This window comes from Spea bombifrons, chromosome 13, assembly GCF_027358695.1.
Source record: "Spea bombifrons isolate aSpeBom1 chromosome 13, aSpeBom1.2.pri, whole genome shotgun sequence".
In the NCBI taxonomy this organism is placed as follows: Eukaryota; Metazoa; Chordata; class Amphibia; order Anura; family Pelobatidae; genus Spea; species Spea bombifrons.
The window spans coordinates 7789575-7802918 of record NC_071099.1 but is presented as its reverse complement, the minus strand read 5'-3'; the positions used below and the strand labels follow the sequence as shown (position 1 = coordinate 7802918).

General features: G+C 40.8%; 1 protein-coding gene across 1 annotated transcript; it reads right to left on the bottom strand.

Annotated features, from left to right (window-relative positions):
* Positions 1-210: 210 nt before the first annotated feature.
* LOC128471942 (cytochrome c oxidase assembly factor 3 homolog, mitochondrial) lies at positions 211-13254 on the bottom strand. The gene is made up of 2 exons (XM_053453938.1): positions 13024-13254; positions 211-596 (listed from the first exon to the last, which is right to left on the bottom strand). The coding sequence occupies exons 1-2, from the start codon at positions 13220-13222 to the stop codon at positions 493-495; spliced, it is 303 nt and encodes a 100-aa protein (XP_053309913.1). The 5' UTR covers positions 13223-13254; the 3' UTR covers positions 211-492.
* Between the last annotated feature and the right edge of the window lie 90 nt (positions 13255-13344).

Sequence of the window (13344 nt, the reverse complement as noted above, 5' to 3'; positions counted from 1 at the left end):
TTTTCTGGGATTCAAATTTTGTAATTTTTACAGCTCAACTACACTTCTCTTATGAAGTTACAAATATGCCGTTTGTTTTCCTAGATTTTGTTCAGCTCTACAGAATGGCGGTGCTTAATAAATATTCAAAACCTCCAGAGGAGATTCCACCTAGTCAGACTCATTTCGTTAAAACTTTACCACATAAGTTCACTGTATTTATCAGACAAATTTCAACTTGAAAAAAGTATTTTATTTATTTAACAGGATATTTGGATGCAAACATCAATAGTTATGTATATTTAAACAAGTGTTCCAACAGCGAATGTATGAACCAAATGTATTTTCTCTTACGCGTATCATGGCATGATCTATAGAAACTGATTCGCGTCTTGTCAGAACTATCTGATTGGACTGAAGATAAGGCAAGTTGTATATCAATGTCTCAATCTGCTAACAACCATGAAAATAAAGTAAGGTTAACAAGTAATCTTCTGGTTATACCAAGGCAGTTCAGTTGGCAGATGTCTTAGGATAGTTTGCTCTTGCCACTTTTGCTTCATTTTCCAGTTCATCTAAAAATTTTTCCTGGGACACGGAATAGAAAGTGTATCCATCTAAAAATATATCATTAAGGAAGTCAAACTTGGTAAAAAAAATCTGCACAAAAATAAAAATGTTTTCTTGGTAAAAGCATTTTACAAGTAACATTTTCAACCTACCAGGCACAAATCTGACATTCTCTCACAGTGTATTTGCTGTGCATTGAAAAAGCAGGCAGACATGGGTATGTGTAGCATAATATCAGACTCATTTGTATATCACTTCATCAAAGTAAGAATTTGAATGCCAGGTCTAATCAAACACCCTGGAGCATTTAACAAATGTTGGATCCTTTGATTTAACTGCAATTCCAGGGAAAGTTTTTGGTTTACATATGGAATGATGTGAAAAAAATGGCATAATTCTAGTTTAACTATACATACTATTGTGTTTTGTTAAACTACTGAAATACAGTGTAGGTGAATATTTTTTAAAAGACTCGAAAACTCATGGCCATAGAATAATAGTCACACCTCACTTATCTTCTATATAGACCACAGCATCTACAAACCCAATGGGGACACAGGATTGTGAGTTTCTTCCTTTTCACGTTTTGTGCAAGTATCAGGAGGAATGCTGCACAGTGGAGTCCCTCCTTTTACTTGCATTTATTGTTTTTGCCTGGTTTTGAAGGCAATATTTATGGTAGAATATTTTTTTTATTATTATTTGCAGGCAACAATACATTATTATAGTGAAAGGTGAAATGAGCATTATAGCCAGTCAATTTTACAAACAATGCCCAAAAGGTACAGTGAGCAGCGTGCCAGTACTGCAATCTATGAGGACAAAAAGGTATTGAATTAATTCCTAGACCAGCATTTCCCTGCCTTCAACCCCCCCTGAGAGTCCTCATTGATGCTTTCTTTTAGGGCTGCAACAACTAATCGATAAAATAGATAATGAAATTCATTGGCAACGATTTTCATTATCGATTAGTTGAATCGATTTTTATCAATTATAAAACGAGGGTTTTTTCAGAGCAAATGCTCTGAAAAATATCCCTCGTTTTATAATCCATGTAGTGTGACTCACAGCAGCAGCTCCTACTTACAGTTCCTTCCTGCAGTCACTGCCGATTGGCCCACCCACTTCCTTCTTCCAGTCCCTCCCTGCAGTCGCTGCCGACTGGCTGCAAGGAGGAACTGGGACAAAGGGGCGGGGCCAATGGGCAGTGACTGCAGGCAGGGACAGGGGGAAAGAAAGGGGTGGGGCCAAAGTGCCAATTGGCCCTGCCCATTTCTTATACTGTCCACATGGCTGGTGAGTATAAAATTAATATTTGGGCTGCTGAAAGTTAGGGGCAGTTATAGTTAATAGGGTCTTCTGTTCAGGGTTAATTTAATGCTGAGGACTGAGGGTTAATTTCATTAATTTAATAAGGTTAATTTAAGGTGCAGTTAGAGGTAAAGGGGGGGGGCAAACCGAGGGGAATCTAAATCCTGGGGGCAGTAAAGATTAATCTTGTATTTATTTATAAAAAGTTGTGTCTGAACGAGTCTGCAAATCTATGAGGGCACTATGGCATATCAGGGGGGTATACGGCAGGGCTCAACAAATCCCAGGCGCCAGGTCGCCATGGTGACTCAGAATTTTATCCTGGCGCCTAGGAGTTTGTCAGCCTCTTATATCCACAAAAAAAATGGCCCCGCGTCACCACACGGGGGCACTGCTGCCCAGGAGTCTGGGCAGACAGCACAGCCACTCAGAGCCCGCCCCCGAGCCTGAGATCACCCCCAGGGAGTGATCCTGTAGGCTGAAACCGCGATTGCAGGAAAACCTGCAATAGCGTTTTCAGCTGCCTCAGGCAGCTTCAGGAAAGGGGGTTCAGTGCATCCCCCTGCTGCCTGATCGCTCCATGAGAGCAACAGGGCAGCATTAACCCCTTCAATGCCGTGATCGCGACATTTTAGGGGTTAATTCCCGTTTTGTACGGGGCTCTGCTGCTGGTGGTCTGCCTGGAAGCCCAGGCAGGCCAGCAACAGCAAAAACGAGCCCCCACAAGCCCTTTGATGACTTCTGTAGGCATGGAAGCCTACAGCAGTCATCAGAGAGACTCCCCCCTGCAATGGCTGGTCTATAGACCAGCAATTGCATCCCAGCTGCCAGAGGCAGCTTCAGGGACAGGGGGAGAGGGTTCTTCGGTCTCCACATGAGTGTGGGGACCTGACAACATCCCCCTGCTGCCTGATCGCTCCATGAGAGCGACAGTGCAGCGTTAACCCCTTCAATTCCACAATTGTGTATTACACATTGGTGGCATTGCAGGGGTTAACATTTTTCCCCACAAGCTTGTGGGGACTAAATATCAGTCAATGCTGTGCTCCAATGGAACATCAGCATTGAAAGCGTTAAAAAAAAAAAAACAGATCTATCTATATCTATATCTCAAAAAAAAAATTTAAAAACCCAACAAAAAACAGCACTGACCTGAAAGTCCAGGGTGCTTCCAGGTCAAATTCTGTGAGTTTAGTAAGTGGGCTGATAATGATCAGATCACTCCTAACCAACTGTTAGTTTAAAAAAAAATCCTGGCTCCTAACTTTTTTAGCTGGCGCCTAGATTCACAACAAATTTGTCAAGCCCTGGTATACGGCATACCTTGGGAGGACGGAGTGACATATAGGTTATATAAGGCATATGTGGGGAGGGCAGTGTGGCATGTCTGGGGGTATGTGGCATATCTGGGAGGCAGTGTGGCAAGCCTAGGCTCAAATGTGCATAACTGGGGGGGGGCAGGTTGGGAAACAAGAAATGAATTATCAAAGTTTTTTTATTCTGCTGTTTGTTTTTTTACATCCTAAATTACTTTATTAAATTATTTTAAATAAAATAATCCGATTAATCTAAAAAAAAAACAAATCGGCCAACTAATCGATTATGAAAATAATCGTTAGTTGCAGCCCTACTTTCTTTTGATGATCATGACAATGTCTTGGGACAGTGCCTCGTGGTTGAGCTGGAGGCAATTTTTAAAATGTTTTTTTGGTGGCTCAAAACCAACTACTATACAATAAAGACAATTTAGTGATAATATTTAGTGGTCAGGTTAGGAGTCTAAGTGGTAGTGTTGGGGTAATGTTAGAGGATAGCGATTAGCATGGTTATATATTAGGGCTAGGTTACAGTTGGTGACTGATGATCAGAGTTGATAACTGGTTACTGATCTACCTAAAGGGTCACTAATGCAGGATTTTAAAAATTTGGTTTGGATTTAGGAGCCAACCAAAAATGTAAGCGCCCCCCCCCACACACACACATATTTAACCCATTAATGACAAGACTGATTCTTACTCTAGCACACTTTGGGACAAAGGCTCTTTTTTCTGTGTTTCTGTTTAGCTGTAGTTTTCTTCTCTCTCATTTTGTGCACTCACACACATTATATATAGTTTTTTTCCCCAGGACAAGCAGGGCTTTCTTTAGATACCATTATTTTTTATCATATCTAATTTACTATATAAAAAGAGAAAAGAAAATATGGTGATTTTTTGTTAAAAAGGACTTCTTACTTTTATTTGAAAAATCTTTTACTAATCTGCAAAAACTAATGAAAAACCTGCTAAATAGATTCTATTTCTCCTGAGTTGAGAAAACCAATGTTTTTATGTTTGATTTTTTCCTGCATGTTATGGGGCAAAAATTACAAGTAGCATTTTGCTATTTAAACCCACCCCCCCAAATCTGGTAATTGTGGGTATTTCGGGTATCTTTGAAGACGGCCAAGGCAATTTACCCCAACAAACCGTATATTTTTGAAAACTAGACAGCCAAAGGTATTTCAAATGCACTTTATATGCACCAATTCTACCACCAGCCCTTGTCAAAGTTTACGGTATAAATTTTTTCCCCCCACACACGTACTTCATATATAAATTTACAGCTCCTGTTACTGTCAAACACCACCCGAATATGTGTTCAGCAACTTCCGCTGCACAGCGATACCCCACATGCATGGGTTTGTTGGGTTTTTCAGGGGACTAAAAGGCCACAAATTCAAATTGGAATTTTGTCATGTTAAAAAATATCCTAACTTTGGACCGGGCCAATTCAATTCACCTCATCAAATCAAATGTTTTTGAAAAATATGCACCCTTGGAATTTCAAAGGCTGGTATTTTAACTTTTTCTATGCACGCATTTTACGACCATCCTTTGTTACAGCTTTCCGTAATATTTTCTTGTGCGTTTCCACAAGCATTTTACTTTAGGTATGAATTTAAAGCTCCTGGTACACGTCCCTGTCAAACAACATGTATTCAGTAACATCTGCCGAGTACAGCGATACCCCCAATGCATAGGATTGTTGGGTTATTTGGGAGGTAAAAGGCCACCTTAGTGAGGTGTGCATTTTTTTGGCATTTGGACATCTGGTCAGACTGTGCCCATGTCCCATATTTGGGACATCTTTGAAGACGGCCAATTCAGTTTACCCCATCAAATCATGCATTTTTTTAAACTAGGCACCCTATGGGCATTTAGAATGCCAATATTTTAACTCTTTCCATGCGACAATTTTTGTGAGGACTTGCTCATAAAAAAAAAAAAAATACACATATACATGTACTTGTAACAGTGGGGATTTCTTACACGTTGCCACATATTTTTTTTTTTTTTTTAGGGAGCTGGGCTCCATTGACTTATGGTTGAATGCAGTACCTACATTCAACCTCTGTGAACTCATTGATCTGACCACTGGTGCCACCATCTTGTGAGTGGCAGCAACGCCATTCACTGATGGCGCTTGTGATTGCTCTTCGGTGCAATCATAAGGCGACCGGGGTAGGGGGATTGTGTTGCTGAATGTATAGATTTCGAGGCATGTCAGCAACACCAATTATGCTAAGGAAGTGGCCATTGTTTTTTTTGGGGGGAGGGGGTTTTCCTCCCATGATCCACGACCAGCCTGTACAGGCAAATGCATTGCATCGTAAGCCTGTACATGTACGGGCTTTGTCATGAAGGGGTTAAAGTATGCCCTTCTAAGGTGATGCTCTGCCATCATTCAGTTCTCTTAATATAAAATGTATTAATTGTAATTAGGAAATATGTCCCATGTTAAAGATAGTAGAAGATCTCACAAAATGTAATAGATAAACAAAAAAACACAAAACATTTTGCAAATATATATTAACCCCTTAAGGACCAAGTTGGTTTTTTTTGTTCGTACTTTATTTTAACATTTTTGCAGCGTTCGTGTTCAGCTGTAATTTCTTCTCATTTCGTCTCGCACAAACGTGGCCAAAACGTTTGAGAATAACACAAGTATCAGTCTTTAAATTTTGCTGCTTCAGTGTTCTTACATACATTACAGCAACACCATTTGAGCCATATACCGTATTTGCTCGATTATAAGACGAGGTTTTTTTCAGAGCAAATGCTCTGAAAAATACCCCTCGTCTTATACTCGGTGTCGTCTTCTAATCAGACCTCAAATAGGTCTGACTATGAGACTTAGATCCAGATCCCCCGCAGAGCTGCAGGGGACCTGGATCCTCCTGCCCCCCCCCTCACTTACCGGTGCTTCTGAGTCCCCGATTCGCGTACACAACTTCTGCTGCAGCCGGGAGGAGGTGCGGCTAGCAGCGGGGGTTGTCTGCGTCCATCGTGCAGACCTTCCCCGGCTGTCAGAGATCAGAGTTCCCCGGACCGGTGTGGCGAATTCTCTTTAACAGTCGGGGAAGGTCTGCACGATGGACACAGACAACCCCCTGCTGCTAGCCGCACCTCCTTCCTGCTGCAGCGGAAGTTGTGTACGCGAATCGCATAGTCATCTACACGCTGCCCCGGCTACATGACAGGGGACTCAGAAGCTCCGGTAACTTTGGGGGGGGCGGGCCGGTCGAAGGGAGTGTTAAATGGGGGGCATAAGGCATTTCTGTAGGCAGAGTGCTCTGTGAAATGCCTTTTAACCCCCCCCCTTAATGCCGCTCTGCCTCCAGAAATGCCTTTTTAACCCTCTATATGCCACTCTGCCTCCTGAAATGCCTTAAACCTCCCTATATGCCACTCTACCCCATAATATGCCTTTTAACCCTCTAAATGCCAGAGTGGCATATAGGGGTATAAGGCATTTCTGGAGGCAGAGTGGCACATAGGGGGTCAAAAGGCATATCATGGGGCACAGTGGCATATAGGGTTAAAAGGGATATCATGGGGCACAGTGGCATTTCTGGGGCAGATGTGCATAACTGGGGGGGGGGGCAGGTTGGAAAATAGAAGGAAATAAAACCAAAATATTTTTCTCAATCATAGCTTTTATTAAAAAAATAGTTTATATGAATTAACATTTACCGGTAAAACTGTTTTCCTATAGGGTCGTCTTATATTCAGGCTTTCTTTTTTCCTAAATTAATATTCAGATTTAGGGGTCGTCTTATAATCAGGGTCGTTTTATAATCGAAATATACGGTAATCTAATTTCATGCCGTGACATGTCAAGCGCGTTATCGGTCATTAAGGGGTTAATGATAATCTAATAATGTTTTCAATAATTTTTAAAAAGTGATCTAGGGCTGCTACAACTAATCGACAAAATCGATAATGAAATTCGTTGGCAATGATTTTCAATATCGATTAGTTGAATCTATTTTTATCGATTATAAGATGAGGGGTTTTTCAGAGCAAATGCTCTGAAAAATACCCCTCGTTTTATTATCCAACCTCAAATAGAGGTCGCATAGTAACACTAAGATCCAGATCCCCACATCGCTCTAGGGGACCAGATCCTCCTCTCTCACAGCCGGCGGTGGTCTGCGAGCATTGCATTTCATTCAGTATGATTCACAGTAGTTACTACTTAGCAGTCCCTCCCTGTAGTCACTCTGATTGGCCCCACCCCTTTTTCTCCCAGTCCCTCCTTGCAGTGACATTAACAATTGGCCCCACCCCTTTCCTTATAGCAGCCACACTCGGCAATTCATCTAACCGAGTATGAAATTAATATTTGGGCTGCTGAGAGTTAGGGAAGGTGGGGGATAATTTAGGGCCAGTTATGGTTAATGGGGCCTTTAGGGCTAATTTAATGCTGAGGACTGAGGGTTAATTTAATAAGGTTCACTTAGGGTGCAGTTAGAGGTGAAGGAGGGCAAACTAAGGGGAATCTAAATCCTGGGGCAGTGAAGATTAATCCTGTATTTATTTATAAAAGTATTGTGTCAGTGTGCTGTGAACGAGTCTGTGACTCTTTGAGGGCACTATGGCATGTCTGGGAAGGACCGAGTGGCATATCTGGGGTATAAGGCATACTGGAGTATAAGGCATATCAGGGGGTATGTGGCATATGTGGGGAGGCAGAGGGGCAAGCCTGGGCTCAAATGTACATAACTGGAGGGGCAGGTTTTTTTATTCTGCTGTTTATTAAATTATTTTAAATAAATGAAAAATGACCGATACATTAAATCAGAAAATTAAGTGTTAAATATTAAATTGCTAAACTGTAACATAAGTTTACACTCTAGGATCATACAGTAACTAAAAGCTAAAATCATATGCTTGCACACACATCTCACATATTAACCCCTTGACTGCTAACGATGGCATGGTGCCGTCGCTAGCACTACCCTACCTTGATGGAGGTCTGTGGACCTCCATCACCACCTACCCCGGCGATCTGCCCCTCACACTGAAGGGCATCACCGGGGGCCACCCGATACGCCCGGTGACTACATGCACAATGACATCACCACGCAACTTTATTAAACAACTGACAATTGCCAGTTAAAGGAGGTATGGGGGCATGCTGCTTAGATGCCTGTATCTCAGGCATCTAAGCAGCTACAGACCCCCAACGCATACAAAAATTATTTGGGCATCTCTAAAGGCAGGTAAATAAAGATCAACATTGCCTAAAGACCTCCAAATTATATAAACACAAAACTAGTTTAACTTAAAAAAAAAAGTTTAAGTATTCTAGCTTAATGATCACTGTGGTAGCCAATGTTACCACAGTGATCATACAGCTATGAAAAGTCACATTCCCTTTTTAAAAATGGCTGATCCCTTTGATCATGGGGTTAAATTTAGCCAATGATAGAGGGAGGCAATTTTTGAGATCCTGATGAACTGCAAATATTATTAAAATCAGCCATTTAGCCTGTGTGGTAGGTGAGTAACCATCTCATCCCTGAAGTGCCTTGCATTTTTACTGCAAAACTTATTTTTGCTGTAAAAGCGATTTTTTTTCTCCCTTTACCATAATTTCTTTGGGATTGTAAGGGGAAAGAATGGTGTGTGATTCTGTGAGTGAATGTATGGAAAGTATGGTGTGTGCTTGTGCAAGTGAATGGAAATATTAAAGGCATGTGAATGGTCAGTAATTAGGGTTGAAGCCTTGACGAGGCATTACCGCTCACGTAGGAAGCTAAATTATGGCACAAAGTACACATTTGCAAAAAATATACCCCTTGGTGCATCAAATGAGGGGCTGCATGTGTTTCTAGTACAAACCTGGAGTGCGCAATGAACATGTCGCTATGGTTAGAAAAAAAAGTTTCTAGCCAGAGTGACATATTCCATCATTATTTGTGCACTCAACTTGTGTCCTAGAAATACATGTAGCCCCTCATTTGAAGCTTCAAAGGGTGTAGTTCCTTGAAATGTGTACTTTATGTACCCTGTGTTTTACCTTTTGTACCATTGGGACCGAGGCTGTTTTAACACTTTTGCGGTGTTCGTGTTTAGATGTAATTTTCTCCTCACTTATTTAGTGAACCCACACAAATTATATGTTGTTTTTTTCAGGACAAGAAGGGCTTTCTTCAGATACCATTGTTTTGATCATATTATCTAATTTCCCATAAAAAAATAATAAAATATGATGAAAAATGTAAAAAAAAAAAAAAAAAAAAAAAAAAAAAGCTGACTTTTACCCCAAAAATCTTTTACTCATCCAAAAAAGCTAATGAAAAAACCTACTAAATATATTCTACTATTTGTCCTGAGTTTAGAAATACCCAATGTTTTTATGTTTTTTTGCTTTTTTCTGCACGTCATGGAGCATTAAGTACAAGTAGCGTTTTGCTATTTCAAAACCATTTTTTCCAAATCTGGTAATTCTTCCCTCCATGTGCCATTTCGGGTATCTTTGAAGCCGGCTAACGTAGTTTACCCCCATCAAATCATATATTTTTGAAAAGTAGACACCCCAAGGTATTTCAAATGCTAGAATTTTAACACTTTCCATGCACTAATTCTACCACCAGTCTTTGGAAAACTTTGTGGTAGTCATTTATTTTGTGTTTTTTATCGCTAAGATTGCTCTTCAGGTATGGATTTGCAGCTTCTGGTATACAACACCCCAATATGTGTTCAGCAACATCTCCCGAGTACAGTCATACTCCCCATGCATGGGATTGTCGGGTTGTTTGGGAGGTAAAACGCCACTTTTAGGAAGTGCACATTTTTTAACTCGGAACTTTTACATCTGGTCATTCTGCCCCCATGTCCAAACAAGACCATCTTTGAAGCCCGCTAATTCAATTTACTCCATCATACCCCAAGGTATTTCAAATGCTAGTATTTTAACCCTTTCCATGCATGAAATTCTACCACCTGCCTTTGCCACACATTGTGGTAGTATTTTTTTTTTTTTTTTTAACACAAATTGGTGTAGCTCAAACAACACCCTAATATGAGTTCAACAGCATCTCTCGAGTACAGTGATACCACCCATGCATGGGTTTGACTGCTGTTTGGGGTTAAAAGGCCACATTTGGGAAGTGCGCTTTCCCCCCCCCCCTATTTTGGTCAGTCTGTGCCTATACCCTATCTTTGAGCCCGGCCACTACAATTTACCACATCAAACCATATATTTTTGAAAACTAGACACCCCAAGGTACTTAAAATGGTAGTATTTAACCCTTTCCATGCATCAGATTCTACCACCAGCTTTTGCCACACTTTGTGGTAGTATTTTTTTCACACAAGTTGTACTTTAGGTATAAATTTATAGCTCCAGGTATACGTCACTATCAAACAACACCCCAATGTATGTTCAGGAACATCTCCAGAATACAGTCATACTCCACATGTATAGGTTTGTCTGGTGTTTGGGGTTAAAATGCCACATTTTGGAAGTGCGCTCCCTCCCCCCATTTCGGTCAGTCTGTGCCTATGCCCTATCTTTGAGCCCGGCCACTCCAATTTACCCCATCAAACCATTAATTTTTTAAAATTAGACACCTTGGGTATTTGATATGTTTTTATTTCAATTTTTCCATGTCAGGATTTTTGGGAAGATACAGCGCTAATTTTAGCATTTGCTCATAATAATAAACTTATTTTTTTTATTTTATTCCTTTTGGACTTTTTTTTTTTTTTTTTTTTTTTACATTTTTCTGGAACTGGATAGTTCCTCTGATGCATAATAATTTTTAAATGTTAGCATGTTTTTTTAAGCTTTTTTTTTGTTTTAAATATTTTACTAGATTAGAAAGCTGGGCTCCATTGACTTGCATGGTTGAATGCAGTACCTGTATTCAACCTGCAAGTGGAGCCAGAGTTCTCTAGAGGGTCTGGAGACCATCTAACAAACTTTTTCAACTTTATTTTTTTTTTTCCCGGGCGGTCGCCATCTTGCAGATGGCGAAGATCACCGGCAGTAGCGGCTCTGACCGCTCTCTGGAGCGGTCACAGCCCGTCCTGTGGTAAGTGTTTGGTGTCGCTGAATGGCTCCTGATCAAGGCATTCCAGTGACACCATTTAAGTTTAGGAGGTGATCGTTGATCGTTTAAAACGGGCGTCCGCCGCCATAAAATATATGGCGGATGTTGACGCCCCGGGGAGGGGCCAGACATGGCCCATGATGCCGATCTCGGTGTTGCTGAATGCCTCAACATCGAGGCATTACAGTAACACCGTTTAAGCTTAGAAAATGATCGTTGATCACTTTCTAAGCTTGTTTAAGTCTCATGACGTGTCAGACACGGCATAGGTCGTTAAGTGACCGTTTTGCATGACGTGCCTGACCCGGCAATGGACGTTAAGGGCTTAACTTCCCAGATGTCTAGACCACTTTAACTTCAGACATGGCAGATTTGAAAATCTTGTTAAAAAAGGGGTGATGTCTGCAATTAGACAGCTGGAAAGTTTAATTATGGTACATAAAGTATACATTTGCAGAAACTACACCCCTTGGCAAATCAAATGAGGGGCTGCATGTATTAGTAGCACAAGACTGGGGCACGCAAGACATAAATGAACTTGTCGCTTTTAATTTGTATTTTTTTTTGTAAGTGTGATATTCACTTATTTGTTGTGCATGTCAGATTTGTGATACAAATAAGACCTCATTTGCTGCAGCTGCGGGTGTAGTTTCTAAAAATATATAGATTTGTTGGCATATTTTAACATTCCAGGCAGCTAGAGCTGTTTAATTGACAGCAGTCATGCATTCAATTTAAAGATGTCTTTTGTGATAGTCTAGTAAATTGAACTTTTAGCAATAAAATATTAGAAAAACACAGTCGACTGTTCTCAATTTCTGTTTATTTTAGACCGGTTACCTACTTCAAATATTTAGCAACACAGGCTTTGATACAGGAGTGTAATTTTATTTTTCTAATAAAAAATAGTTTTCCCAAGAAATATACTTTTATATATATGTTTAAACGTGAGCTGCACCAAAATGCCGAAAACCAGCTTAGCACCCAGGTGGGAAACGGCTTAGTAGCCAAGCCGTTGTTAACATACACTAAATAATATATAACCGTACACATTTACTGGCACTATACATACTCACACTGGCATTATGCATAGACACATACACACTGCTAAAATTGCAGAGCTGGCTCTCCTTAACAGCACATTGTTGATTGTTGCTGTCCCCACAATCCTTTCAGGGCAAGACACCCATGATCTATAGAAGCTGCATAGACCAGATTTGACACCCACGGCATTTCTGGGGTTAACGCTGCACAATTGCAACAGGGGGTTGCCAGGGCTGGTCGCCACATACCTTGCCTTAAGTCCCTGAAGCTGTTGGTGATTGTAGCATTAAAGCTGCATGATCGTTCTCATAGAATGCTTTCACATAAATTGTTTAAAGCACAATAAAAAAAAATACCTTAGGGAGAAGCTGCTTTTACAGCACTGGGAGCCTCAACAAGCCCTTACTGGAAGCATTCGCCAAGCCAGTGCTGAAGCTTGCTGGTGTTAAGTATATGGTATCAGGAGATGTGTTCAGTGGAACACATGTCCTATACGTAAAATAAGACAAATGTATAAGATCACCCTCCGTTCATTTGGAAGGTGGACATGTAACAGTAAAATGCATATGATAGCTAGTTTCCCTTTAAGTAACGTTTGCCCTGATCAATAAATTACACCTGTCGATTGATTGCGTCACTCTGAAATGTAGATCTATTAGTAACTAAACTCCTCGTCAAGCATTCAATGACCGGAGATGCAAGTCATTGTCACCGCTCAATTTCAAGAAGGATACAAATCCCCAGCACGATGCCTCCAATTGCGAGTCCAGTGATGAAGTTCCGACTCCGCAACCTTCCAGCGTTTTTTCCCCATTGTGCAATTTCCGCCTTCCGCATGAACTGTACCTGCTCGGGATTCAGTTTATCCCGTTTAGAGTCAATTGGTTGAGCGTACTTGACCGCTGACCCCTGCGCGTTTCTTTTCTCCGCCATGTTCTACAATCGGGTAAAGTGATTACGTACACTAATACGTCATTCAACATCGCCCAAACATGTACTGCGAATTCTGTCGCATTTATATTACGTTTCGATATTACATAAATCATTCTTCAAAG

What these genes read in the sequence shown, in the direction of transcription:
- LOC128471942 (XM_053453938.1), bottom strand. Translation starts at nt 13,222, where the DNA reads ATGGCGGAGAAAAGAAACGCGCAGGGGTCAGCGGTCAAGTACGCTCAA. An exon ending in AGGCATCGTGCTGGGGATTT is followed by an intron (nt 597 to 13,023) that starts GTATCCTTCTTG and finishes ATATATTTTTAG; the next exon opens with ATGGATACACTTTCTATTCC.